The sequence below is a fragment of the Myxocyprinus asiaticus genome, chromosome 36 (genome assembly GCF_019703515.2).
Source record: "Myxocyprinus asiaticus isolate MX2 ecotype Aquarium Trade chromosome 36, UBuf_Myxa_2, whole genome shotgun sequence".
NCBI lineage: Eukaryota > Metazoa > Chordata > Actinopteri > Cypriniformes > Catostomidae > Myxocyprinus > Myxocyprinus asiaticus.
Genome location: NC_059379.1, coordinates 13656551 through 13684000, shown reverse-complemented (window position 1 = coordinate 13684000; position 27450 = coordinate 13656551). Strand labels below are relative to the sequence as shown.

General features: G+C 37.0%; 2 protein-coding genes across 9 annotated transcripts in view; one reads left to right on the top strand and one right to left on the bottom strand.

Annotated features, from left to right (window-relative positions):
- The window catches only part of LOC127426901 (vesicle transport through interaction with t-SNAREs homolog 1A-like), a 200588-nt gene extending 185706 nt beyond the window's left edge, over positions 1-14882 (bottom strand). For all 8 annotated transcript variants that reach the window (XM_051674030.1, XM_051674031.1, XM_051674027.1 and 5 more), the window contains exons 1-3: positions 14706-14882; positions 5464-5522; positions 4469-4579 (exon numbers count right to left, since the gene is read on the bottom strand). In XM_051674030.1, the coding sequence (XP_051529990.1) occupies positions 4469-4579; positions 5464-5522; positions 14706-14799 (264 nt within the window). In that variant the 5' untranslated portion in view covers positions 14800-14882. The remainder of the gene's footprint in view (positions 1-4468; positions 4580-5463; positions 5523-14705) is intronic.
- Positions 14883-14929: 47 nt separating this feature from the next.
- LOC127426891 (palmitoyltransferase ZDHHC6-like) lies at positions 14930-27284 on the top strand. The gene is made up of 11 exons (XM_051674005.1): positions 14930-15169; positions 16868-17399; positions 17852-17943; positions 20822-20981; positions 21345-21506; positions 21785-21838; positions 25354-25521; positions 25807-25848; positions 25934-26079; positions 26277-26323; positions 26455-27284. The coding sequence occupies exons 2-11, from the start codon at positions 17133-17135 to the stop codon at positions 26553-26555; spliced, it is 1239 nt and encodes a 412-aa protein (XP_051529965.1). The 5' UTR covers positions 14930-15169; positions 16868-17132; the 3' UTR covers positions 26556-27284.
- Positions 27285-27450: the final 166 nt, after the last annotated feature.

Genomic DNA, 27450 nt, shown 5'->3' with positions numbered 1-27450 from the left:
CTTTGACTTCATCCAATGCCAAATCATGATAATTAAATATGTTACAGTGTCTTAGTAAATGTGTTAAGAGAGTTCTTGAATATGAGTTATTAATAACTACGGAAGTCTAAGGATTTTTTTTCTTCTACATCTGGGGCAGGTTTGTCATGTACATAATGTCAAATAATTGTTTGTTTTTTTAGGAATGCATTATATTGTGAGATTTTACAAAAGGGTTTAATAGATAAACTCTTAGAAATATATCAAATAAAGTAAATAACCATAATAAAATGCAATATTTAAAACCTAGACAGTGATTATGGCTTTAACAAGCAAAACAATGAATATTCACTGCATTCACCTAAAGTGACATGACTTCAGTTCCACTTTTGCTCTGTACAGTATATAAAAAATACATTCAGAAAAAGTGTGGAAACTAATACAAGTTTAAAAAAAATAAATAAAAAAATGTTTATATATATATATATATATATATATATATATATATATATATATATATATATATATATATATATATATATATTACAGCATATATGATGACATCTCAATGGCATGTCGCGTAGGCACAGCCTTATTACTATTAATCTCAGCATGAATGTCCTATAATTAAAATGGAATCACACACCAAAATAGTTTAGAAAACACTGATCTACAGTATTGATGAAAGCTTAACCTGTGTCAGGGCATTTATATAGCTTCAATACATAACAAGATCTGAGGTCTTATTAAATGAAGAATATCAAAAATAAGAGCGATCGTAAGCACTTCTCTTTCAATTTCATATTTCTGTTAAAAAATGTATCTTAAAATTTAATTGCATGCTGCAAACTGATTATGTAAATGTGATGCCAACTAACATACCTAAACTATAGTGAAGCACTTTCAGTAATACAGTGAGTACTGTTGATTTATAAATTCAGCCAATGACAATAATGACTATTAATCACAATTAAAATAAAACAGTCCATTAGAAAAACATAGTTCATGAGAAATGAAAACTGTAGTGCTGATGACACAGCAGATCAGTTAAGCTAGTGTCTCTGAGTGTACAAAGTTTATAGAGGTCTGTACTCAAACATTCACCCAGCTGAGTGAGCAACCAACTACCCCCTATAATTAGGACATTTATAGAGTTTAATCTCCGAGTTCCTCAAAGTAAAGAAGTCAAAACTAAAGGTTTTGTGTGTTCTGTGTTCTGTGGTAGCCAAAGTTTTCTATCTAAGAAAACGACTTTGATTAGCAATTTGCTTATAAGTGGTGATGAGCTGCACTGGCTGCCTGATAGCTTGAACAATGTCGCCATCTGTTGTTCATGGAAGGAAATTCGTCAGAACCAAGTGGATTTGAGCCTGATCATGCAAATCTGAATGTTTATTAACTGAGCATAAATCTGTTTAGATTGAATTCCCAATTACAAAGATAATGAAAATATACTCATCTTCACAGAAATGTAAATGCTACGGTGCAGTTATCCCGACCTGGAGCTGCTATGACATTACAGGAAATAAAAAAAATCTGAGATTCAGTTATGTACTCCTATCAAATATGATTAAAATATACTCAGATATTACCAATTACTCATGAAGCAGATATTACTCAAAACATCTGTGGATTTATTAAACCTGGGAGGAATGAATGGACAATAATGTGGAACAAATGATAAGGTAATTTGTCACATTTTTTAAAATTACATTAACACTTAATATCTGTTAATACAAATTTGAAAACCGAAAATGGATCCTGCTACCCATCCTTACATGACAAAGGGGTCTGTTTGGCTCACGTATGAAGGCATAGGATAAACTTTACCAGTTCCTTTGAAGATGTGTGGTCTGTTTACTCAATTGGGTTCATTAAATTATGCCTCCATTACTGCACTCTTCTGTCAGATCAAAGGTTTCGCTAAGAGGCATGCCACTCTGGCCCCTGACTTTTAGCATGGCCTAATCAAGCACAAATCAGCTTTTAGTTTGGCTTCATTTTTAATTTCTTTTTGCTAATATAAGGGCTCCACAGGGGTTCTCGGCTCTAAGACCCTGTGCCCCCATAAACAAAATGAAGCCATCAGGAAGTGAGCATACCTTCCGGGTGTCCTTCTGATATCTGCCTCTTTCTCTTGAAAAATGGCAGGGTTAAGGGGTCGGCTGGTCCCCGTCTGCTGCCGAACAGGAGGCTTAGTCTAGCGAGTGGGATGGAGTAAGACTTCAAACCGCGGGTGAATGGGTGAGTGCGAGAGGGGGTAAAGAGAGAGAAGCTCCAGGGAGGCCAGAGGAGGGGAAGGGCAGGACAAGGCCTTGATTTCCTGTGGAAGCACAACAAAGCCGCTGCTTTTCTAGAGAAAGCAGCGATGGCCCGCTCCCTGACACCTCTTAGAAGTGTGCGTGTGTGCTCACGTTGCGTGGCAGAGAGGATAAGCCATCCACACTAAAGCATTTGGCACTTCTGAGAAGCCAGCTGAATCTCCCAGCTTTAGGACAAGTTTCTGGGGTTTGCTTTTACCGCCGGCTTCAAAGGGGATCTGTTCTTCAAATGTGCATAAACTCAAAGTTCGAAGGAGAAAAAATGGCTTTCAATTAGAACAATTACTATCTCATCCTAAAAACACAGACAGAAGTATGTGATCTGTCTGATAAAATAGGAACAGTATCGTTTTTGCGGGGAGGGGAGACTAAACTTACAAGTGTAGAAAAGCCCACATTTTAAACTAAACCTGTTTGTTATAATTTATTAAATAGTCATAATTTGAATATTATTAGCATAGTAATACTTAAAAAATAAGGTACAGTATATATTACAATTAATGCAATAGTTAACATGAATTACCAATAATAAATACTTTCACCACACTTGTTCATTTTGGTTGATGTTAATCTCTACTTATACAAATACATTTTCTAATTTAAAGTTGTTTAAAGATAACATAAGTTATCCAGTATGAACTAACATAAATTAACATTAACCAAATAAATTAACATTAACCAAGTTTAATAAATGCTGTAAAAATTATTGCCCATTGTTAGTTCATGATACCTAATGCATAGGAATAGAACTTTATCGTAAAGTCTATCCATCATTATTATTATTACTTTTGATTATTTATTATTATTATTATTATTAAGATCGAGTTCTTGTTACAATAAATTTTTTCTTTAAGATTAAAGGTTTTCATTTTTTTAAACTTCAATCAAAAAGTCAATCATTTATTTTGATGTATTTGTACAAGTTTGGAAAGCACAAACACTTAAATAGATTTGGGATTAAAACCTTAACAGTAACCAACATCTTGCATATCCATGATTAGTTTGCATAGAAATATATGTGAAAAGAATGAGGTGAAAGGCAAAGTAAATGCAACCATGAACAGTGCACTAAACCCCTTCACAGCAGGTGTTAATTGCATGATAATTAAGCACGGCAACAGTCAAGCAGGAGAAGCGAAAGATTAATCGTTGGCCAATTAAATGCCCACGGTGAGGAATGTGAGGCCTCTAGGAGACAAGAGATCTCCACTGTGATCTGAGCTATCAGCACAGCAGCACAACATCAGATCATTGGCAAAAGATCCTTTTCAAAAATCTCCTCATTTATGTCAGGCTTTTTGGAATCTTTGTTGATGTCATAGCCATCTGGTAATTGATATCAAGCAAACCTTGTGTTAGGTGCAGGTGCTGGACTTAAAAGCAACGACTTCAAATTAAGAGAATTTGAGGCGTGCTGTGACTTCATATGGTGGCATGAGTAAATGAAGTGGATTATAAAGACAACAGGTCTCATTTCTACAGAGGGAAAAATGACAAAGTATCTCAAACAAATGTGATTCTAAAATACACTCAAGTTTATTGAAACAAAAGGGAATTTCATAAGGTTTAAAATACTGTAGTGTATTAACCTGGTCTCAAAGACTCTTTTGAGACACACAAGCAAGGCCAGAATCATCTCATATTCCAAAACACAAAGAATCCAAGTTTGTTTATTGTATTCTGTTTATTTTCTCAAAACTGCAACTGTATAATGTGAACGTGGCCACCTCAGAGAAAGCAGAAATACATTTGAATAGGATTATCACTATTTGGGAGTAAAAAAAAAGGGGGCAAGGAGGCAGTAAAACATGGGTGATGTAAAACAAGCACAGGGAAAATTTGGCTTCAGAGGAAAAGTGTCTCATTAAGGTTTGATGTGTGTGGGTTGATACTCCATGGGCAGGTAAGAGTTATAAATAACTAAACAAGGACATCTGGAGAAAAATACAGGCCCACTCACTTTGGCCCAAGTAGTTGTTTCAAAAATACACTCTGAATTAACCACAGAGAGATATCAATGACCTTCAGTGTTTTTAAAGTAGAAGAACTATTGTTCAGTCTGTGCATGTGCATGCATGTGTTTACAAGAATAAGAAAACTGTAGGTGAAGCTATTCAAGCATGCCGTCAGTAAACATGTTGTGTTTTAAGGACGATTTTAATACTCACAAAGTCTTTCTCAAGTTTTTCCATTTCTTGTTTGTAGCTCTTCAGACGGCTGTTGTACATGCCTCTGCTCTGGATAGGGATCTCTCGAACTTCCAGGTCCATTTGCTCCAGCTAGAAACATCAATTATATTCAGTGAAAATCAAACTGCCAACTACTTACAGTAGCGCTCAGTAATTTTTGTTTATGTTGCGCTGGCAGTCATCTTGGACTATTTACTTTTTGGTTATCGATGCAATTGTCGAAATGTGCTATTTGCAGTCAGCCATGATTGGTAACCCAGATAAACCGAGATCATGTGATCTCAATATGGCGGCCCTATGACACTTCTAAGCTCTATGCAAAATAAAGCAGCTTTTATTTGGTGGATTTCATGTGTGTACATAATTTTAAACATATTTATCAAAATGATTACTTATTTCTTTAGGAGAAAAATGTTAAATGGGGAAAGAAATAGTGAGTGCACCATTTTGAGACACATAAACTGATATCTACAACACAGTTTAACTGTCTAGCTTGTTTACTGTCAACTAATTTACATGGAAGTAACACAGAGGCATTGATTCAAGCACCCAGCAAATCAAGTCATGTTAGGAGGTGCCGCTTCATTAAAACCTCTGGTGCAGTTCAGCTCTGACAACTACGACATGTGTCCACGTCATATGTGAGCGAACCGGCGTGCACAAAAGGGCCCTGCTGACTTACACTGTCCAATCAACATGACATGATGGGACAATTTACATGCGACACACATCCCTCCTTTCGGCACCTGCCACGGCACCTTCCCCCAATAATGGTATGAAATGTGTTGCACGGTGTCACTTAAAAGCGCATTATGTGGATGTGATCACACCGATAGCACCGAGCAGCCTTCAGACAGATAAAGAGTGTCTGATGTCACCAGCAACATTGCAGGTGTTGTTTATGCAGGGGGGAAATTTCTCCAAATTCATTATTTAGAAAATGAGTGAGTGGAAATTACTGATCAAAGACCCACCAACTCTCTGACTTCTTCAAGCTGTTTGTCGACATTTAGAACCAGCTGTGTCTTCTCCTCTGAAAGGGAAAGAGAGGAAAACATATTGATCAGTGGATGGAGGAGCTGTGCTTTATGACAACAGCCCGACTCCCCCGCAACAACAAGGGAGCAAATAAAAACAAGCTTGCATTTGAAGATATATTTACACATTCTCGACGCACAAAGATCCATATTTGATGTGTCTTATTTTTCCATGTGTAAACGCCTTTGTTAGTTCGTGAAGGAGCGCCGAGACGCTTCTTGGCAACTTAAAAGAGAAGAGAGATGTCAGCTCTGCCAAACTCTGCCATTCTGCCACCCACTCACAATGAGCACAAAGAGGTTGTGTTGGTTTTAAGCCACTGGTAAGAGCCAGGCCACAACAAAGCCTAGAGTATGACCGAATGTTTTATTTGTAATTTACATGTACACCACCTTATTAAAGTAAATTTGAAAAAATAAGCAAAGCTCTTTCTAGATCAAATACCTGTATGCTCAGTATCCAACACCCCTCACATGCAAGTTCATGAAGCTTTTTTTTTTAAATAAAGCAATTAGCCACAAGAGGCTGTATCGTTACACTGAAGAAAAAATTTGTTGGCTCAACCAAAACGCAACAAAATAAATAGCTTCTACTCAGAAACGTAAATTTATAAGTTTTACTTCATTTGTATTAATGTATACAACACAAAATATAAATTACAAGGTGAACTTGTAGTGTTAAATAAAGTAAAAGAATAATTGTGAGTTCCTTGAACTTTTTTGGCTTAAACATCTATAAAATGATGGTTTTAAGTACTACTAACTCAAACGATCAAGTACAGAACTGAGGTTGTGGGAAATACACATAAGCCCTTGCGCTTTGTTAATTTAAGCATGTTTGTTTGGTCAAAAAGAACTTATTGGGGCATGTACTTAGTTGCTGTGAAGAACTCATAGAGATTTTAGCTCTTTTTAGTATTATTGATGTTGTTTTACTGTAATTAGTTGTTTTGTGTAAAGTCACTATTAGGGTGAATAGTGTTCCCTTTGGTGAAGTGGGATCCTGTTCAATCTGTGTAATTTTTCCTTGCGCATGTGATAAGTGTAGCTTTAATGCAGCTTTATCTGTACTTCTTTGGGGAATCAAGTTTAATGACTGACCCCAGTCATTATTTCCTTCTAAGCCAATAAAATTAAGTAGAAACAATTATAAACATGTTCATTTGAAACAACATGCTAGTGGTTGTTAAATCTTATTCGTCTGACATACCTTTTTAAGTAAATAAAGTTGAATGAACTGATACATTTGTGTAGATCTAACAAGTGTTTTCTAGTTATGCTGACATAAAATGACAATAAGTTGAATTTACTTAAAAACCATGATGCAAAAATGCTACATATATAAGTAAATCCAACACATTTATTTTTTTTTTAGTGTAGGCAAAACTTGAACCGTTATAAAACGGCAGCAATAATAATATGATAAAAGACACCAATGTTAAAAAAAAGAATAAAAAAATGTATTCATTAATTCTATACCTAAAAAAGAATATTAAAAAATGTAAATAACTTATTGTTGTGACGAGGAGGAGGGCATGGCCGGGACGTGATGGAGCATGGCCGGTGCTGAATCAGCTGATCAGCGGGAGAGCGAGATAAGGGGCAGCCGGAGACGCTGGTTCAAGAGAGAGAGATGCACGTGGCCCCGTTGTGCGTGTCTGTTTGTTTATGTTTTATGTTGTTTTAAGTTCATTTATATCATTAAACATTTATGTTGAGTGTTCAGCCTGTTTCCGCCTCCTCCTTGCCCATCCGTTTATCTGTTACAGTTGTGCCGAAACCCAGGAGGGAGGAGGGATGCGCTGTCGCGGAGTCCTCACCGCTGCCATTTGCCAGGGGAGCAGCCGCAGCTGTCTGCCTGGGGACAGAGGAACCGCAGCCATCTGCCGAGAAGGGGAGGAGCGGTTCCATCCGCCAGGGGCCGGAGGACTCGCTGCCGTCCGCCGGGGGAGGAGTGAGCTGGCATCCACCAGAGGGTCGGAGGAGTGGTTGAGGTTGAGGTGACAGCGCGTCCGGGAGCCGGCGAGCACATTCTTCTTTTTCTCCTCTCAATAATGTTGATTGCCACAAAAAAATAGTTTCAACTTGTCACTCGTCTATTTAAAGAAAAGCTAATTTGTGGTTAGTCAGGCGCTTACATGGAAGAGAATGGGGCGAGTCCATAAATGTTAAAACACACTGTTTCAAAAGTATCGCCACAATACTTCAAAATTTTACGTGTTAATATGATTTTAGTGTGATTAAAATCACTTACTATCCTGATCTGTGTAAAGTTATATTCGAATTTGACTGTTTTGCCATGACAACGTTATGCAGGTAAACCCTGTAATCGATTTTATCACACTAAAATCATGTTAAAACATAAAATGTTTATGTCTGATCGCTGTATTTTGAAACTTGGTGTACTTTAATGTTTATGGACTGGTCCCATTCATTTCCATTATAAAGGACTGGTATTCGTTTTATAATTTAAGCTTTGCATGATACAAGTAGGCCTTAAATAATAAAAACTCTATGAAAGACCACTGATCAAATAAGACCAGTGAAGCACATCAAACCATACCAACCAAAAACACAAATCATTAAGAAGGAACATCTACTGAAATCAAACCAGGATGCTGTCGGTAAGCTGGAAACTAAAGTGAACTTCTGTTTTGCCCTTTGGCTTTCTAATGTCTTTTGGTGGTCATCAATCCATTTTTAAAATCTGTGTGCAACTGCACAGCCCACACAGTGTAAACAGCCAGGGGCAATTCTCTACAAGGTGAGCAAACGGAGGGGCCTCTATTCACCTCTAACACAGGGTAAGTTGAAATATATATTGCACTATTGGAGGTGCATGGGGCAGCACCACAAGGTCAGATGCTCTTTGGGTAAAGCATTGCACTGAGAAAAGTTAGCTTTGCATCACTGCTCAATTTTTCATTGTGTGTGATTGACAGATGGTTCTCTTAGTGCAAATATACCTACAGAAACACAAAACACACATTTATGTTTAATGGAGCAAGACCTTGCATTATTGTCAAATTCATATTTCACAGCAAGTTTTGCACTGTTCAACAAAACAAAACATCTTGGTGATTCTTGTGTGAATGAACGCATACAGCTTGAGCAAGAAATGGCCAAGAGCATTTTACCTGTCCAGTGGCCTTTATCAGTGTTTGTACATATGTGACACTGTACAATGGCATGAACACAACACCATAAGCCCCTTTGTTGATGCCATTGTTGTCAGACCGCATGGTCTTAAACAAATTTGTGCAACAAAAAGAAAACTGCTCCTTTATGGGCATAACTGAGAAGTGAATTCAAGAAAAGAACTTCTCTGGCAACAGTGAGTATGGTTTGGCCATCACTAATGAGCTCTCTTTGCATATGGCTTTGTTCATATTCAGTGGATTTATTTAAATACATTTAGCAGCTGGTGGTAGGCTGGTATGATGACACAATGTTTGTTTCTGCCAAGCTCTGAAGAAGCAATTTAAGCTTCAACAATTTGCACATTCTCATTCTTTTAAATATGCTTAAATAATGCAAAGGAAAGCCAATCGTGTTCAGCGATTGTTTGGCACCGCTTACCGAACTGAGCATATGCTCTATGATTGAATAGGCTATTAATCTCTCTCACCTTTTGTCCATGTACAAAGGAAGCACAATGCCAGTGCATCAGGATATGACTAGACCTCTGAGGGTTAATATTGACTGAAAACAAGAATTTACATGAAAAGTAACTGTGCTGTCTAAAAGTAATATTTCATTTCACTGACTTTCAATTTCAATCAAGCACACTCAGAGCATGAGCTTATATCATATTAACTGTATTGCAGATATGATGTTTAAGTCATGTATTGAATTTTGAACTGAAACAGAACTGTGTTTCTGAGAGCTGTTCACAAGGTGAGCAAAAAATAAAAAGCTAAATCTAAATCAGAAAGCATCCAAATCCTGATAAGTATTTTCAGATAATAGGCCTAATCATTTCTAGAAATGCCATACTTTCCCTTCCTGTACAATTTAAAAACAAAATGGGTCTAACTTTAATTTGGGCAAAATTTCACTAAATTAAAAAATGTACAATTATTGCTGGGTTTATACACTGATTATAGCAATAATAAAAAATTGAAATAATAAAAAAGAATTGAGAAAATAGTACCACGTCATAAGCAAATGAGAGAATGAGCTAACAGATTCAACACAGGCAAATACTGTACATATGAGGACAATGCAGAGCCACACTGAAAACCCTGGAAAAATCAAGTTGTCTTAATTAAACATTAGCCTACTTGAAATGCCCGGTCTTTGACTCGTAGCTCAAATCTCTATGTTCACTGAACTTATTTATCTTAAAAATCAATAGACTTAAGATTATAAGTGCTAGTAAATCAAACGATTGAGTACAAAATTGAGGATATGGGGGATACTCATAATCCTTTGCGCTTGAATTTAATTAGGCTATGTTTCCTTGGTCAAAGGGAACTTATAGGGGCATATATAATTGTTATTAAGAATTAATAGAGGTTTTAGCTCTTTTGTAGTATTATTAATGTTATTTTGTTGCAAACAGCACAGTTTCATGTGATGTTACCATTTGGGTGATCTGTGTCCCCTTTGGTCATGTTGGATCATGTTAACTCTATTTCAGTTCACCTTGTGCAAGTGCAACTTATATGAATACATATGCATTTCAGTGGAAAATTACGCTTATTTAATGACCGACTTAGAATCAGTTATAATCTTCTTTCATAGAGCTGTGTTACTGTACGATCTAAATTTGAGTCAGTTCAACTAAAATTATTAAGTAGAAACAACAATATTTGAATAGCAAATCTGAGTTAAGTCTACTTGCATCCAGTTACTTTAACCTAGCATAAATAGTTAAAGAGCACCTATTATGGTTTTTCAAATATTACCTTTCATGTAGTGTGTTATATAGCTGTTTGTGAATGTAAAAAAGTTTGCAAAGTTTCAAAAATTAAAGTGCACGACAAATGTTATTATTGACTCTCAAAATAATGAACCGATTCTGAACACCTGAAACGAGTCGTTAGTAATTCCAGACTTACTTCCTGTACTAACCTACATAATTTGGTAACAAAAATCCCGCCTCTGGTCTTCATTGGCTGCTCGCGAACAGCTTTGACTCACCCTCAAACACTACACTAAGCGGTAGACCAATCACAACAGACTGGGACATCTGACCAATCAGAGCAGAGTAGGCTCTCTGAAAGGAGGAGTTTAGAATGAATCCTTTAGAACGGATCATTGAACGAGTCGTTTTTGACACTGGGGTAAAAAGGTAAAGCTGCAATTTAAATTATGAGCAAATTAAAGTGTTTTTTGACCTTGGATGCATGTAAATCTATTGTATGAGACCTTTAAAACAAAATTAGGCACGTTTAGTGAAATTAATACACAATAAGTGAATAAGTGAAATTAATACACAACTTTTGGAGATGCAATTACTCAATTAAATTGAGGGAACGAGTTTACTCAATCAATAGAGTAATGTCAGCTTATTAGGGTATTCAGTGCAACTAAGTGAAGAAACAGGTAGTCTATCCTTCAACAAAAATGCCATAAATCAAATCAGGACAATGTTCATACTGAACTCCATATCCACAGTACACAATATCGCCCAAAAGTAAGATAAATAGGAGAAAATTTTAAGCATAGAATTCTATCTATTTCAGGTCTATTTTGCCTGACTTTAGATTAGGGAAGGGCATTTGGAGTAGTCAAGTAGTCTAACACATATTTAATGAATCTAACATGAATTTAAGTTCAGCCTTTTACCTTAGAACCTGTTTTTCTTTCCTGTTAATGTTATTCCTGTAACAATGTCATATATCATTAGCACATACAAAAATCAAATATTCCCCCCAAAAGATTTGAGTAGTGTTTACAAGTCGAATATTTAAAGTTGAACAAGTACTTGACTTTTGAATTACCCATGCACATCCCTGCTTTATATGTTTTAGTTTGTGATTCAAACAAGCCTCAACTACAGTACTACCATTCTATCATAATTCAAATAAAATCAGAATATTCCACATAGAGCCAAAAATCACACTCTGTTGTGTTATGAGTGATTATAGACCATTTCAAGGACTACTGTATTCGTCGGTTTATAGAACATATGAAGGACTATTCGTCAGTTTAAGGAAGTGACGTCTTTGTCCCTTGAACATTTCCTGCTAGTTGTCAAACTCATTCAAAACAACAGAAGGAGGCGCTTTAGTCATAGTGACATTAACACGAATACCGTTACAATGTCATAAAATGTTATTATTAAAATTTGGATCATGTTGTTTGGTGACTGGATGCTCCCTGGATGCCTGGAACTAACGGAACTTAAAGCATTTAGATCTTCGAGAAAGCAACCACTGCAGTGAAGCGAGACAGCTGGGCACGTGCAGTACTAACAACTGTAGCACATATCTTATCTCTGGTAGGTAAACAAAATGTATGCCAACTAATTGCAAGTTTGAGGGGCAGAGCTCTAAAAGTGACTTTAGGTCGCTCCCATTATAATGAATGAAGCCGCGCAAGTCGCAAACAAATTACTTTTATACAAAACAACTTACAAATGAGGAACTTAACAAGCAATTTCACACAAAGGTTAACAATATCTGCAGAATCGAACTGCTAAGTTCTCAGAGTAGCTGGAGTAGTACAGAAGATAATAAGAGACAAGAAAAGTATTTTTATTATTAAAAAATAAATCCTTACCTTGTTCGCAGGTCACGCAGACAGCTTCATTGATTATAATAGGAGCAATCCAATATTCCTGATCTTTCCGGTGAGAAAATAACTGTGAGCATCTAAACTATGATACTCCCTTACGTAGACGCTCAGTATCAATAACACGTCTGGATAAGTCATTTCAGGTAAACGTTTCATGTTCTTTGAGGAAATATGTTAACTCAAAGCCTTATTTAAAGGATCCTGTAATGATACCGGAAATGCATAAAGGTCAGTGGGGTTCTAATTCCTTTGTTATTGTTAACATCCTTGAAATAGTCTATAAAGAACACATGATGTTCTATAAAAAAAAAAAAAAAAGAGGTTGCATGAAAGTAAACAATTGTTTATACAAGAATGTGATTCCAGAACTTCTCTGGGAAACAAGAATAAGAAATATCAAATAATACTGCAAATTCATTTCATTTAACTTATAGCAGCAATATGCACATTTTGTGTTAGCTATATGAATTTTGGAGCCCATCATTTTCTGGTTAACTACAAAGAATGTGAGATACTACTACTGTAAAGGAAGTCCTTGAGACACAGAGTTTGATCATACTTTATCTACTAAGGGTTGAGGTTATTTTTGGATTCTCTGAGCATTTTATCACTATAACCACACACTCATTACATAGCATCATTCCCATGGTAACACAATACATCTGATCTGTGCTTTAAAATAGATCAACACAACAGAGATGAGGCTGCAGCAGCCTTTTGCATGAATGACTCATAATAACTCACAATACAAATGGGTCTTGTCTAGTGTACACATGAAGGGATAGTTCAACCAAACATTCACAAAACTTCTGTCATCATTTACTCACCGACACTGTAAACCCTTAAGTTGTCATTACTGTATCCTAAATAAATATTACTTGAAATGTCAAGTTTTGGACTGATAACTCAAATATTTAAGTTCATTGAACTTATTTTTCTTAAAAATCCATAGACTTAAGATTTGAAGTGTTAATAACTCAAACTATTGAGTACAAAATTGAGGCCACGGGGAATACCCACAATCCCTTGCTGCTTGAATGATGTTTCCTTGGTCAGAGGGAACACATTGGGGAATTTAAATAATTGTTATTAAGGATTCATAGATGTTTTAGCTCTTTTGTTGTATTATTTATGCTTTGTTGTAAATAGTTGTTTGGTGTAATGTCACCATTAGGGTGATCTGTGTCTCTTTGGTCAAGTTGGACCCTGGTCACACTTAGTTCTCTTTGTGTATGTGCAGCTGAAGTGCATATATGCATTTCTGTAAAGAATTATTTAATAACTGACCTAGAATCAGTTATCATCTTTATTTGAGCTGTGCTGTTGTTTGATCTAAAATTGACTCAATTCAATTAAAATGTACAACAGCTGAAACAACATTTAAATTCATATCTGATTAAGTCTACTTAATTTACATAGTTAATCAACTCAACTTAAATAGTTAAATTCACTCTACTTGAAAATCAAGTTAATTAAACTTAAATACTCAAGTTTTGGGAGACCCCATTATTCAATGGAATTGAGGGAACGAGTTTACTCAATCAAATGACTGCAATGAACTTATTAGGATTTTAAGTGCATGTGCTGTTCCACTGTATGAAAATAAAGATGCAATGAAAGTGAATAGTGACTGAGGCTAACATTCTGCCTAACATCTCCATTTGAGTTCCGCAAAAGATAAAAGTCATACATATTTAGAACCACTCGTGAGGGTGAGTAAATAACAACAGAATTTTAATTGTTTGGTAAACTAGTATCCATTTTACAATACATACCCTATGATCAAGATGCCTGTTGGGTACAGACATTTTGATATAAAGCCCATGCATTACTATATCTACACAGACTTTCTATGAACTCTCTTTGTCATTAAGTACATCACAGAGGCTTGGTAACTATGTTCATTTGTGTTACGTTTAGTCTAATCCACAATCCAGAATATAATCCAAAACTAATTTGACAGTTGTACTGTTCAGCCAGTGACAATCAAAATAAAAACAGAGTAAGGGTGTCAGATTTGGGCCCTGTTTCTTGCACCTTGTCTCCCACATAATCTTACTACTGTATTGTATGTTGTGTGCATATTGTTTTATTGCATTGTGTTGCACAGTATCTTCTGTTATGTTTAATAGTGGAAGTAATTTACCAACGTAATTCTTACTCCGTCAGAAATGTCACACTTTTTTAAACTCCAACCTCTGCAACACACAACATGAGATCCAAGAGCCATGTCACTCAAATCCTCACACATCACTGATATCTGACACCCCGTCTCTCATAACAACATAGCTCATTTGACAATTGATGTGGCAAGTTTCTAAATAATACACCAACAAGACACAACAGCGACACGAGTGAGGATTTAAAGGAAGTAAGTTATTTGTCTCCACAAAAATGATGCTTTGCTAATAGTAGCTCATTTGACAGCCACTTACCACCGGCTAATTTGGGTATTCTTCCAATTTTGTTGGTTATCTCAGCCGTGAGGGTGCCGAAATCCTGTTCGTACGCTTCAAAATCCGAAGACATTGTTGTATTCTTATGTTTAAAAGATTATAACAGTGATTGGCTGCGCTACACACTGTTGCTTGGGTCTGCTTGTTATTGACGTAGGCGTCACTGCCGGGTGGTGTCACGGGAAACGGTGTTCGACACAACACCGGTCTCTTCCTGTAAATGGTTCCGCCGTGGTGTCATTTGCCGTTGTCATTGCATGATCTATTTCTCTGTATCGCGTTTTGGTTATGTGAAAACATATTTGAAACGAGTCACTATCCTTGACGTTAAATATCGCGTACGTTACTTCATATTTAGCGTGGAACAGATCTCTGGGCAGATTTTTCTTTGAAACTGATCGCCCGTACAAGACACGAGGAAGGAATTCTCGAAGAAGTATGCGGTATGAATAAAATAAAATGTTCCTTTAACAAAACAGTCTTCATTGATCACAGCTATGTACAGTTCTGTCGTCATTTGAAAGCACAGCATTTCAATCATGTCTCTGTTAGTAAACAAGGCCTTTTTCAGTGCATGTGTATCAGTAATTAGAGTCTAACATACATTAAGTCGGCGTGATCACTCACGAACTATAGAGATAAAGGTAATTTCTTCAGTTAGACTCGATTATCTTATGTGTTTTACAACAATATATTTAACTGAATTGAATGCACGGTAGAATCAGTTCATGCACTCTGAGAGCAACAGGATGAAGTTCCTTCCTGTGTCGTCTGGAACTGCACAGCATTGAACATTTTAAAGCTCTGTTCTTGCATTTGTTTGTTTGTTATCTGTATACCCACAAGCCTCAAATACAGACACTGTCACAATCTAAAGTGAATGCAAATGAGACCAGGACATTTGAACCCAAATTATGTATTATGTGGCCTATTTATTAGTTGTCTGTTTGTGAGCACTTACAAAACTCCACCATGGTAACCATGGGTTGCCTCAAAATACTGTACATACACTCAAAAAAAATATTTTAAGATTTACGCAACTCCATTTCATAACAAAATCCAATCAAATTCAATTGAGAAATCTTTAATAAAATAACTAAATATTTTAAGTTTGTTAATTACAATTTTCTTTAACGTTACACAATTAATTTTTGTTGGAATTTGGTTATGAATGCATACATTTTAAAAATAGGCTAAAAGAAAAAAAAATTTTTTTTTTGTGTAGTTATAGCAGTTTTTGGTTTATACAATTAAACCAGAAGTAATAATTAGCTTTCAGCAATGGCTGTCAAAATAATAATAATAATAATAATTAAAATAAAATGACAGAAAGTTTCTGAAAGCTTCTCAAGCTGTTTACAGTAGTAACATTAACTATAGTAACTATGGTATCTTGGCAGAAATGTTAAAGGAATAGTTCACCCAAAAATGAAAATTCTCTCATCTTGTATTCACCTTTAGACCATCCCAGATGTGTATGACTTTCTTTCTTCTGCAGAATACAAACAAAGATTTTTAGAAGAATATTTCAGTTCTGTAGGTCCATACAATGCAAGTGAAGGGTGACCAAAACTTTTAGTCTCCAAAAAGCACAAAGGCAGCATAAAAGAAAAGACCAAACAATAACTTCCTTTTCACTGTATATCTTGCCATTGCAGTCTCTAGGCATGATCATGATTTCAAGCGTGATTACACTTTCAAGTGATTAATACATGCGCAGAGCATTAGATGGCGCTAGAAAGTGTAATTGAGCTTGAAATCATGATCGCCATGGTGACTGCTGATGTCTAGATTTATAGTGAATAATGACTTATTTTGGCCTGTTCTTACCCAAAACCAGTTAGATCACTTAAGAAGGCATGGATTAAACCACTGGAGTCATATGGATGATTTTATGCTGCCTTTATGTACTTTTTGGAGCTTTGGAGTTTTGGTCACCATTCACTTTCATTGTATTGACCTACAGAGCTGAGATATCCTTCTATAAATATTTGTTTCTGTTCTGCAAAAGGAAGTCTTACACATCTGGGATGGCAGGAGGGTAAATGATGAGAGAGTTTTCATTTTTGGGTGAGGTGTGTTATGGGATTTTCCAAGATTCCTCCTTCATAATTATTTTCTCCCCCTGATCTTTTTTTCAGATGAATGGCTTGGTTTCAGCTCAAGGATAGAGCAATCAGAGGTTTAGTACGGAAGGATGCCACACGCTGACAGAGTTTGCAACTCTAGAAAATGGCTGGCCCCTGTGACTGGTAACGTAGCCGAACGCTGGTTGTTTCCGAGAAGACAAAAAAGATGCCCTTTGCCCTCTTTATGGTTAATTAATTGCAGTAAACGCAGACAACACGCCTGACTGCGTAATCAGTTACATTGGGAAACTTAAATACGTTACAACACAACTAAACAATGAACATTAAATCAGCTATAATTGTGTTTGAGAACCTCCATGAGGTCAAGAGGCTTTTTCACTGGGGTCCCATCATCGCTCTGACAGTCATCGGTGTGTGCTCCTCCATGGCCATACTGGATTCCATTATCTGGTACTGGCCACTGGACACCATTGGAGGCAGCATCAACTTCATTATGCTCATTAACTGGAGTGTCCTCATTCTTTACAACTACTTTAATGCCATGTTTGTGGGGCCTGGGTACATTCCTCTGGAGTGGAAACCGGTAAGGAAGATGAGTTCTGTTTTGGGGTGTTTCGAGAAGGCTAGGCAAAGATTTTTGTAGCATAAGTGTGTAATTTTTTCCATGTTAAAATACTTTCTCATATTCCAGCTTAATATGCAGAGACAGCTGTCAATAATGCATTTGTTGGTTGATTTCCACATAGTGCAAAAGCTGCCAAGCCCTAAACAGTGACATTGGGTCAACCAATGGTGAGAGTTTGGGGCAGGACAATCTGTTAGCCAGCATATAGGGGGAGAGTTAGGGGAAACAGGGAAAACTGTTTGACAACAATAATTATTTTTGCAATTCGGTTATTGATGCTGACATTTCACACTTAAGCTTTAAGCATGTTTGTTATATCTAACTTTTTGTCTCATGCTCTGTTTTGTGAAAGTGTTTTCTTTAAATGCTTGTCTAATAGCACTCATGATGTTGTTTGTGTTTTCAAACAGGAAAAGCAACAAGACATAATGTACTTACAGTTCTGTAAATTGTGCCAAGGTTATAAAGCTCCTAGGTCACATCACTGTCGCAAGTGTAACAGGTAGATCTGAATAAAACCTGCTTCTTTGACAGACATTAATATGGATATGTTTTAAAGGGGTCATGACATGAGAAATCAAATTTCCCTTAATCTTTTGACATATAAGAGGTTGTTGTACTATAAAACATACTGTAAGTTTCAGAACTCAAAACTTCTTCCTCACTGCAAAAAGAGCATTTGTTAAAACCAAGCTGCCAAAATGACTCGTTCTCTACTTCCTCCACATTGTGATGTCACACTGTGGTAGACATTTGCATCTTACTGCCTCCACAACAACACATCAACACCTACTTTAACTTTCACTTCCATAGCCCTGCCCAAAAGCTGTGAGCAGTGAGATGGCAAAGAGAGAGCAGGTCAGTCAAGAGCAGAGAGCCAATCATAGCAGTGGGCGTTTACTGTTGAGTCTTAAAGGAGAAGCAGCATCAAAACAGAGCGTTTCTGACAAAGGGTCAGAATGAGGGTGGAAAATAATCATATTTTACAAAAATATGACTGTTTTTTTGTGCAAAAAACTTTACTAATATGTGGGCATGAGACATTATATCGAATTTCAATATATTGCAAACCAAAAAAAATGATGAACCATATTAAGCCAAAACTCGATATTTCGAAATTTGAAACCTGTTCTGTCCATGTGATCATAAATTAAATGACCCATCAAACATCATATCTCTCTGTCGCTAGATTTTACCCCTACTGCGCTTTTTTCCTACACTGTTTACAGGGTTCGCACAAGGTCCTTGAAGTGCTTAAAGTGCTTGAATTTAGCTCTTAGAAATGTAAGTACTGGAATACCTGGAAAATCTTGTTTTGTTGAAAAGTGCTTTAGATTAAAACAGACCATTTCTTCTGAGTAATATGTGTCTAAAGATGAAATCCCGCACTCAACTTTCATTGAATAATGTGTCTTTTAATATCCTCTCTGTTTTGGGGGGCCTGGGTAGGTCAGCGAGTACTGATGCTGACTACCACACCTGGAGTCACAAGTTCAAATCCAGGGCATGCTGAGTGACTCCAGCCAGGTCTCCTAAGCAACCAAATTGACCTGGTTGTTAGGGAGGGTAGAGTCACATGGGGTAACCTCCTCGTGGTCGCTATAATGTGTGGTTTTCGCTCTCGGTGGGGCGCGTGGTGAGTTGTGCGTGGATGACGCAGAGAATAGCGTGGGCCTCCTCACACGCTACGTCTCCGCGTTAACACGCTTAACAAGCGATGTGATAAGATGCGCGGATTGATGGTCTCAGACACGGAGGCAACTGAGATTCATCCTCCGCCACCCGGATCGAGGCGAGTCACTACGCCACCACGAGGACTTACAGTGCATTGGGAATTGGGCATTCCAAATTGGGGAGTAAAATATCCTCTATTTTTTACAGCCAGTTAAAAAAGTAAAAAGAAATGTTATTTTTAATCACAAATAGCATGAATGCGCTAAAACACTGAGACTTCTCTCTCGTTAGTAAATTAACCGCAACACCTGTGCTAGTCTGTGAGATGCACGTTAAACTCTTAAAGTGACAGTACCATTATTGCGCTTGTTATACAAATGAATGTAAACATAATGTTATTACTTGTAAATTGTACACATTATTTCAAACATTGACAGCTCATATCATTATTATATATACAATTTCAAGAAATAATATTAATTGATAGAAAGTAGAATTTTTAAAAAGTTAAAATGTGATTATAATAACGGATTGTCTATTTGCACCCTGCCACACCAGCCAGCTATTTGCACCCCAGTTGTCTGGTGGAACCACTGTAATATGCGACAAACTAATCAGTAGCTGTTGCTGCAGTGGCGTGGGGTGTAAAGACAGTGTATGATTGTGTAGTGCTGTTCTAGCGACAGTGGATGGAATCCAACTTTTGTCCCACTCTTTTTCCCATTCGATTTCCTGTTTCCACTCTTAATTTTTCCTTTAATACTACTTAAAATAATAGATAAAAATGAATATAAATGTTGATTTTATCGCAGTGATTTGGTCACAGTGAATGTCAAGGAGTGCAGAGAAGGGTTTGATCCGGAGGCGGGGTCTGTTGTACGCATTCGTTCCCGTGGCTTGGCATGACTTGTGTGTAGATTGCATCACTGTATTACTAATATTGTATTAACCATGTTCTTTGGTAGAAACCATAGTTTTAATGCAATTAACAGTGGTGTTGTTAGCACAGTAATATGTTGCTAATATAGTAACCATGGTTAATTTTGTGGTTACTGTAAGTGTACAAACAAATTACTTTGGTGAAACCATGGTTACAGTAGTAAAAAGAAGGTTATTTTTTTCTAAGGGTTTTTCCTAACCCTAACCCTAAACAATCTATTAAAAAATAAATATACACTTTCACATACTTTTTCAGGACAGGTTCTGTTCAGTTCTATTGCTTGTTCTGCACCTGATCAGCCTGAATGTACATTAGTACACAATTTTTGAAGGCTCATTTGTTTGTGATCTGTTCTTATAGTGAAAGGTATATGAGAAACTCTTATTATTTAAACTTTGAAGATTTATATTGTGTATTAAAGAACTTTATTTTGATGAGAAATTATAATGTGCATTTTGTGCAAAAAACTTTTTTTTAAATAAACACAATTTTCTGCCATAATTTGTTATTTAAGAGTTATCATAACGAATCTAGGTAATATTGAATCATGAACCTCATATTGTATATCGAAGCGAATTGTGAGAAAACCATATCGTCCCATCCCTACTAATATTAGAAGTAAACCTCAAGGAGCATATTCAAATAATTAAAAATGGCATGTCATGATCCCTTTAAGAACTCATTTATGCTGTGCATCATTAATCAAATAAAACATTTTGTGGTTTAGTTGTCCCAAAAAAAGTCAGTTTGTTTCCCTCATCTCCAGGTGTGTGATGAAAATGGATCATCATTGTCCCTGGATCAACAACTGCTGTGGTCACTTGAATCATGCCTACTTCACCAGCTTCCTCCTGCTTGCTCCTCTGGGCTGCGTACATGCTGCGTTTATCTTTGTCATGACCATGTACACTCAAATCTATGATAGGGTAAGTATTATTCTGGTGATCATTTAGTTCCCTGTTAATGCAGTTATTATTACTACTGTGGTCACTTATTACAATGTTCATTTAACTGAGTCATTTTAATAAACTGCATGTATTTAATGTGTAATGTTCCTAATTGTTTTGTAGAGTTACTTATAATTACACTTTGTTCTTGTTAGTTCTATTGTAATTTATAATAAAATGTTATTGATGTAGCATTTTTAAGTCACTTTGGATAAAAACAAATGTTATCATTACTATTATAATTGTACAGTATGTGCTTACATACAGTGAGAATATGCCAAATATGAGGACACTTTACTCATGGTTGTTGTGGTTATATTCTGTCCCATTTTCTTGGTTTAGATCTCATTTGGGTGGAGCACAGTGAAGATTGACATGGGCGCTGCTCGGTACATCCACCATCCCATTATGCCTTTCAGCATTGCAGCATTTGCAGCCACCCTCTTTGCCTTGGGACTGGCGCTGGGTACCACAATTGCTGTCGGCATGCTATTTTTTATACAGGTCGAACATGCTTTGTGGCTCCTATAAACATTAGTCAGAGTTCATGTCGTATTTGACTTGACAAGTTAAAACAAGGCTGTGAGGCATAGAAGTACAGCCTATTAAATACTTTATCCCAGCTGACAACATTTTGTCCTCTGAAAACTATTAGAAAGGGATATTTTTAATGTTTTTTGTCATCTCACATAGGTGTTTTTTCAAACTCGTCAGTTTGCTTGTAACTGCATGAAATCATGTCACATTGATTGGTTTATCAGCAATTTTCTCTCTTCTTTTAGATGAAGGTGATTCTTCGAAACAAAACCTCAATAGAAGTATGGATTGAGGAGAAAGTAAGCTTGTTTACGTTTTCTCAATGCTTATCTGCTAAAAGAAGTGACCTAATCCAATATCCCTCTCCCCGAATCAATTGCACGGCAGCAACTTCTTTCTTTCAGGAGTTCTCTTTTAAAGGCTTCCTTGAATTATGTGCGCTTATGCCTAGTAGACACTACACAACTCAAGCTCATCTCCTTTGATGTTTTGATTCAGCAACTGGTCTGCGACGAGAAGTCTCTGATCTCACGACGAACGGTCTTGTTGTGTGCGCACTCCTGGGACACTCTGAGACTAGTCCCAGACGCTACGACAGTTTTGAAAACAGCTTGAAATCTAGACGTCTTGTCGTCAGGTGTGAGCACTGTCCCAACGAGTGAGAGACCGCTATGAGCCAAAACCAATGAAATATAGAGAGAATGCAAGAAAAGGGCAAGGTATTAGGAAGCGGAAGACAAAAAACTATTAGAAGATAAAATAAAATTTCACCCACATCTCCCTACCTGATGTCTTTATTATTTTCAGCTGTTCTTTATATGTGCTCTAAGTCCTCGTGGTGGAGTAGTGACTTGCCTCAATCCGGGTGGCAGAGGACGAATCTCAGTTGCCTGCACGTCTGAGACCGTCAATACGCGCATTTTATCACGTGGCTTGTTGAGCACGTTACTGCGGAGACAGCACGTGTGGAGGCTTCACGTTATTCTCCGCGTCATCCACGCACAACTCACCACTACCCTACCGAGAGCGAGAACCACATTATAGCGACCACGAGGAGGTTACCCCAAGTGACTCTACCTTCCCTAGCAACCGGGCCAGTTTGGTTGCTTAGGAGACCTGGCTTGAGTCACATTATCTTAATTTTAAAATGCATTTTGGGCAATCCGTTTGAAACAGGGCGACGCTAAAGGCAGCTATAACAGCCGGGTTTTCACCAGTAACATACAGATTTAAAGGGAAATACGCATACAATTGGAAAATGTAAAAAAGTGAAAGCATGCACTTGCACAATAGAGACACAAATATGAGCAGCATGCACACTAGAAGCTCAGTTACATGTACTGCATTAAGATAACTCAGAATTATGTTCTAAACATCATGTTTGCTTATAATTAAGAGAAACTGTGTGCCGGTTTTTAACACTTTCTTTCTCATCTTTTACTTTTTTGCACTTATTATCATTCTGTAATACACAGATGTAATGATTGATGTATGAAATCAGAGACTCTCTCCTCATAATCCGAACAGAATTGGTCAAAAGAGACGACCAGCTGTAACGGTGATATGTCTCGCTTGAACACTTGTGATTGGATCACCCAAAACGCATCTTAATACCAGTGTGCACATGGCCTCAGTCGGGGACAAATGGTTGTGTTCTTGAGACTCTACAGTCCTGTATTGTGCGCACCAGCACAATGAAAAACAAGACTGTGAGTCGCAGAGTGCTGACGGCAAGTCTTATAGTGTACTCTTGGCATTAGTGTCCTCAAAATCTACTTAGTGACACATAGAGGTGCTAAAGTTATTTTTAATAGAAACAACCGTAATCATGCATCGCTATTCTGAAATTATTGTCATCAGCATTGGAAACAGTTACAATAATTTTGATCTGACCACTCAAAGGATCTAGACAGCTAAATTCAATATATAGTTATTTCAGTAATGCAAAATTGATGTCCATACAGGTGCTGGTCATATAATTAGAATATCATCAAAAAGTTGATTTATTTCACTAATTCCATTCAAAAAGTGAAACTTGTGTATTATATTCATTCATTACACACAGACTGATATATTTCAAATGTTTATTTCTTTTAATTTTGATGATTATAACAGACAGCTAAGGAAAATCCCAAATTCAGTATCTCAGAAAATTAGAATATTGCTTAAGACCAATACAAAGAAAGGATTTTTAGAAATCTTGGCCAACTGAAAAGTATGAACATGAAAAGTATGAGCATGTACAGCACTCAATACTTAGTTGGGGCTCCTTTTGCCTGAATTACTGCAGCAATGCGGCGTGGCATGGAGTCGATCAGTCTGTGGCACTGCTCAGGTGTTATGAGAGCCCAGGTTGCTTTGATAGTGGCCTTCAGCTCTTCTGCATTGTTGGGTCTGGCATATCGCATCTTCCTCTTCACAATACCCCATAGATTTTCTATGGGGTTAAGGTCAGGCGAGTTTGCTGGCCAATTAAGAACAGGGATACCATGATCCTTAAACCAGATACTGGTTGCTTTGGCACTGTGTGCAGGTGCCAAGTCCTGTTGGAAAATGAAATCTGCATCTCCATAAAGTTGGTCAGCAGCAGGAAGCATGAAGTGCTCTACAACTTCCTGGTATACGGCTGCGTTGACCTTGGACCTCAGAAAACACAGTGGACCAACACCAGCAGATGACATGGCACCCCAAACCATCACTGACTGTGGAAACTTTACACTGGACCTCAAGCAACGTGGATTGTGTGCCTCTCCTCTCTTCCTCCAGACTCTGGGACCCTGATTTCCAAAGGAAATGCTAAATTTACTTTCATCAGAGAACATAACTTTGGACCACTCAGCAGCAGTCCAGTCCTTTTTGTCTTTAGCCCAGGCGAGACGCTTCAGACGCTGTCTGTTGTTCAAGAGTGGCTTGACACAAGGAATGCGACAGCTGAAACCCATGTCTTGCATACGTTTGTGCGTAGTGGTTCTTGAAGCACTGACTCCAGCTGCAGTCCACTCTTTGTGAATCTTCCCCACATTTTTGAATGGGTTTTGTTTCACAATCCTCTCCAGGGTGCGGTTATCCCTATTGCTTGTACACTTTTTTTCTACCACATCTTTTCCTTCCCTTCGCCTCTCTATTAATGTGCTTGGACACAGAGCTCTGTGAACAGCCAGCCTCTTTTGCAATGACCTTTTGTGTCTTGCCCTCCTTGTGCAACGTGTCAGTGGTCGTCTTTTGGACAACTGTCAAGTCAGCAGTCTTCCCCATGATTGTGTAGCGTACAGAACTAGACTGAGAGACCATTTAAAGGCCTTTGCAGGTGCTTTGAGTTAATTAGCTGATTAGAGTGTGGCACCAGGTGTCTTCAATATTGAACCTTTTCACAATATTCTAATTTTCTGAGATACTGAATTTGGGATTTTCCTTAGTTGTCAGTTATAAAATTAAAAGAAATAAACATTTGAAATATATCAGTCTGTGTGTAATGAATGAATATAATATACAAGTTTCACCTTTTGAATGGAATTAGTGAAATAAATCAACTTTTTGATGATATTCTAATTATATGACCAGCACCTGTATAATTCTGAAATTATTTCTAAAAATTATTTTGTATTTCTATAGATTTTGGGAATGTTTATCCACATTTAAAAGCACTCAGTCTGATTAATTGTGTAGTAGTCTCAAAGACACACTGTTTTACAGTTCTTTGTGACTAGATGAGTTCTTGTGGAGGTCATATGTAAAACCATAGTGTTGCCCCCACTGAAATCAGTAGATCCTTTGGGGTTTTATAACATTAAAGAAAGAATCATTGTGTTCCCAGGCCAAAGACAGAATCCAGTACTACCAAACAGGTGAAGAGTTCATCTTCCCCTATGATCTGGGCAGCCGATTGGAGAACTTTAAGCAGGTGTTCACCTGGTCTGGTACCCATGTGGGAGATGGAATCGAATGGCCTGTACATGAAAAGTGTCACCAGTATACACTAACCGTAAGTACTAAACATAATGTTTCTATGTATTTTCTCCCTTAACCCTTTCTATTCTATTATTTTTAAATATCTTGAATATGTTTTGAACATTTTAAACTATCTGGGCATTTTGTAGATCTGTTTGTTGTAGAAACACGTGCCAGGTCGCTAAAGACCTGAGGTATGTAATAATGTTTGGTGAAACACCCATGTGTTTAAAGGTTAATAATTGATTAAGTATTATATTACAGTCAAATACAGCTTTGTAGCTCAATTGGTAATGATATTTCTGTTTCCCTCTATCAGATTGAGCAGCTGAAGCAAAAACATGATAAACGTCAGCGAAGTGTGAGTATTGTTGTAACCACTTTCAAACACTAGAGGGAAGCATCTACTAAAGAAAAAGTTAAAATGGCAAACGCACTCTTTGCAGGTGGAATACAGAGTTGTGGAAGACTACAATGGGGCTTGTTGCCCACTGGGGAAGGGGCTTAACACTTTCTTTAGGACACCGTGTACTGAGGAGCCCAGGATTAAACTCACAAAGGGGGAAACCATCTTTGCTACAAGAGGAACAAAGTGAGCCACTTTTCTGGCCTTTTTAGATATTTCCTTAGTCCATTTCATCCTATGGCGACAGTTGGAATGTACTGTATATTTTAACTTTTTATTTACCCCACATTCTATTAGGCCAGCTGCCCCTATTTACTGTTTAACTGTGATTACGGTAAGAGTGCATGTTATGTAAATGAGCATGCATTGTTCTTAATCAACAGGTGGTGGATGTATGGAGACAAAGTTTTGAATGAGGAGCAGGCAAAAGGTAAAATTTGAAAAATGTCTCAATTTTGTTATAAGATGAAAGACTTCAATAATGCTCTTTATTTCAGTAATACTCCTTATTGAAGTATATCATAAGTTTGTTGTGTATCATGATTCTTCTCCCTGTTCTAGCTGAAGTTTGTATTAGAGGATGGTTTCCAAGGCGATGTGTTGAGAAGTGTCACTATGGCTCGACGAATGATTCGACAAGTGAAGAAAAAAAAGAACAATGATGCAGAATTGTATATTTCACTGTTCAGTTTGAACAGAGCATTTTTTACCCAGCAGTGATGCAAATTTCTAAAGTTTATTGTGTTTTGTCTAATTCTTTTGTAAAGCTGTTCAATAGCACCAGCGCTAGGTGTTGGCAAATCGGTGGCAAAACAAACACATACAACCTGCTGAAATGGTCAGGTGGGTCTGTTTGCTGGTTGCCAGAGCAATTTTGGTCTGGCTTTGGTCAGGTTTGTTTAGATGGGCTGGCACCCCAAAGTTAACTTCTTTAAAATTCTGTAATACATCATTTTATTTCCAAAGAACAGCTGCCAGAGAAATTGGCAAATGAAAAAAAAAAAAAGTGAGTTTTACAAAAATGCATATGGCACCATAGGGATTAATAAGATGTTTACTTGAAACTTCTTCCTTCCTCTTTCTCTCTCTTGCTTGCTCTCTCTTTCTTTCTTTCTTTCTTTGATGCCACACTGATTATGCAAAGCCTTTCACCAGTTGTAACAAGGTTTTTGTCATGCAAATTCTCTGAATTGTTTTTATAGTACAAATAACTTATTTTTGATGACTTTTTCGTAAAACTGAAGTCAACCTCACTGAAGTCAAATAAGCAACCATGCTCTGTACAATAATTTATTCATTTTATTGTATTTTTTACTTTTTAATGGAAAGTAACAACACAATGTCTTTCCACTCTATACACCACCCCTCTGTGCTTTATATGTAAATATAATTCTTTTATCACAAAAAAAAACAAAAAACATTGAAGTATTAATGTGTTTGCATTTCCTGTTTTTACATTTGTTTTATAATTACAGTACATAATGGGACTGTTTCTTGCATTACAATTGTATAGAAAGTTTGATTTAGTAAAGGCTAGTTCAGTGCGATGCTACCTTT

Excerpts from the sequence above, each read along its gene's own strand:
- LOC127426891 (XM_051674005.1), top strand. The coding sequence starts at position 17,133 with ATGAACATTAAATCAGCTATAATTGTGTTTGAGAACCTCCATGAGGTC. Across the intron at positions 20,982-21,344 it reads ACACTCAAATCTATGATAGG|ATCTCATTTGGGTGGAGCAC; the intron begins GTAAGTATTATT and ends TTCTTGGTTTAG. Across the intron at positions 21,507-21,784 it reads GCATGCTATTTTTTATACAG|ATGAAGGTGATTCTTCGAAA; the intron begins GTCGAACATGCT and ends CTCTTCTTTTAG.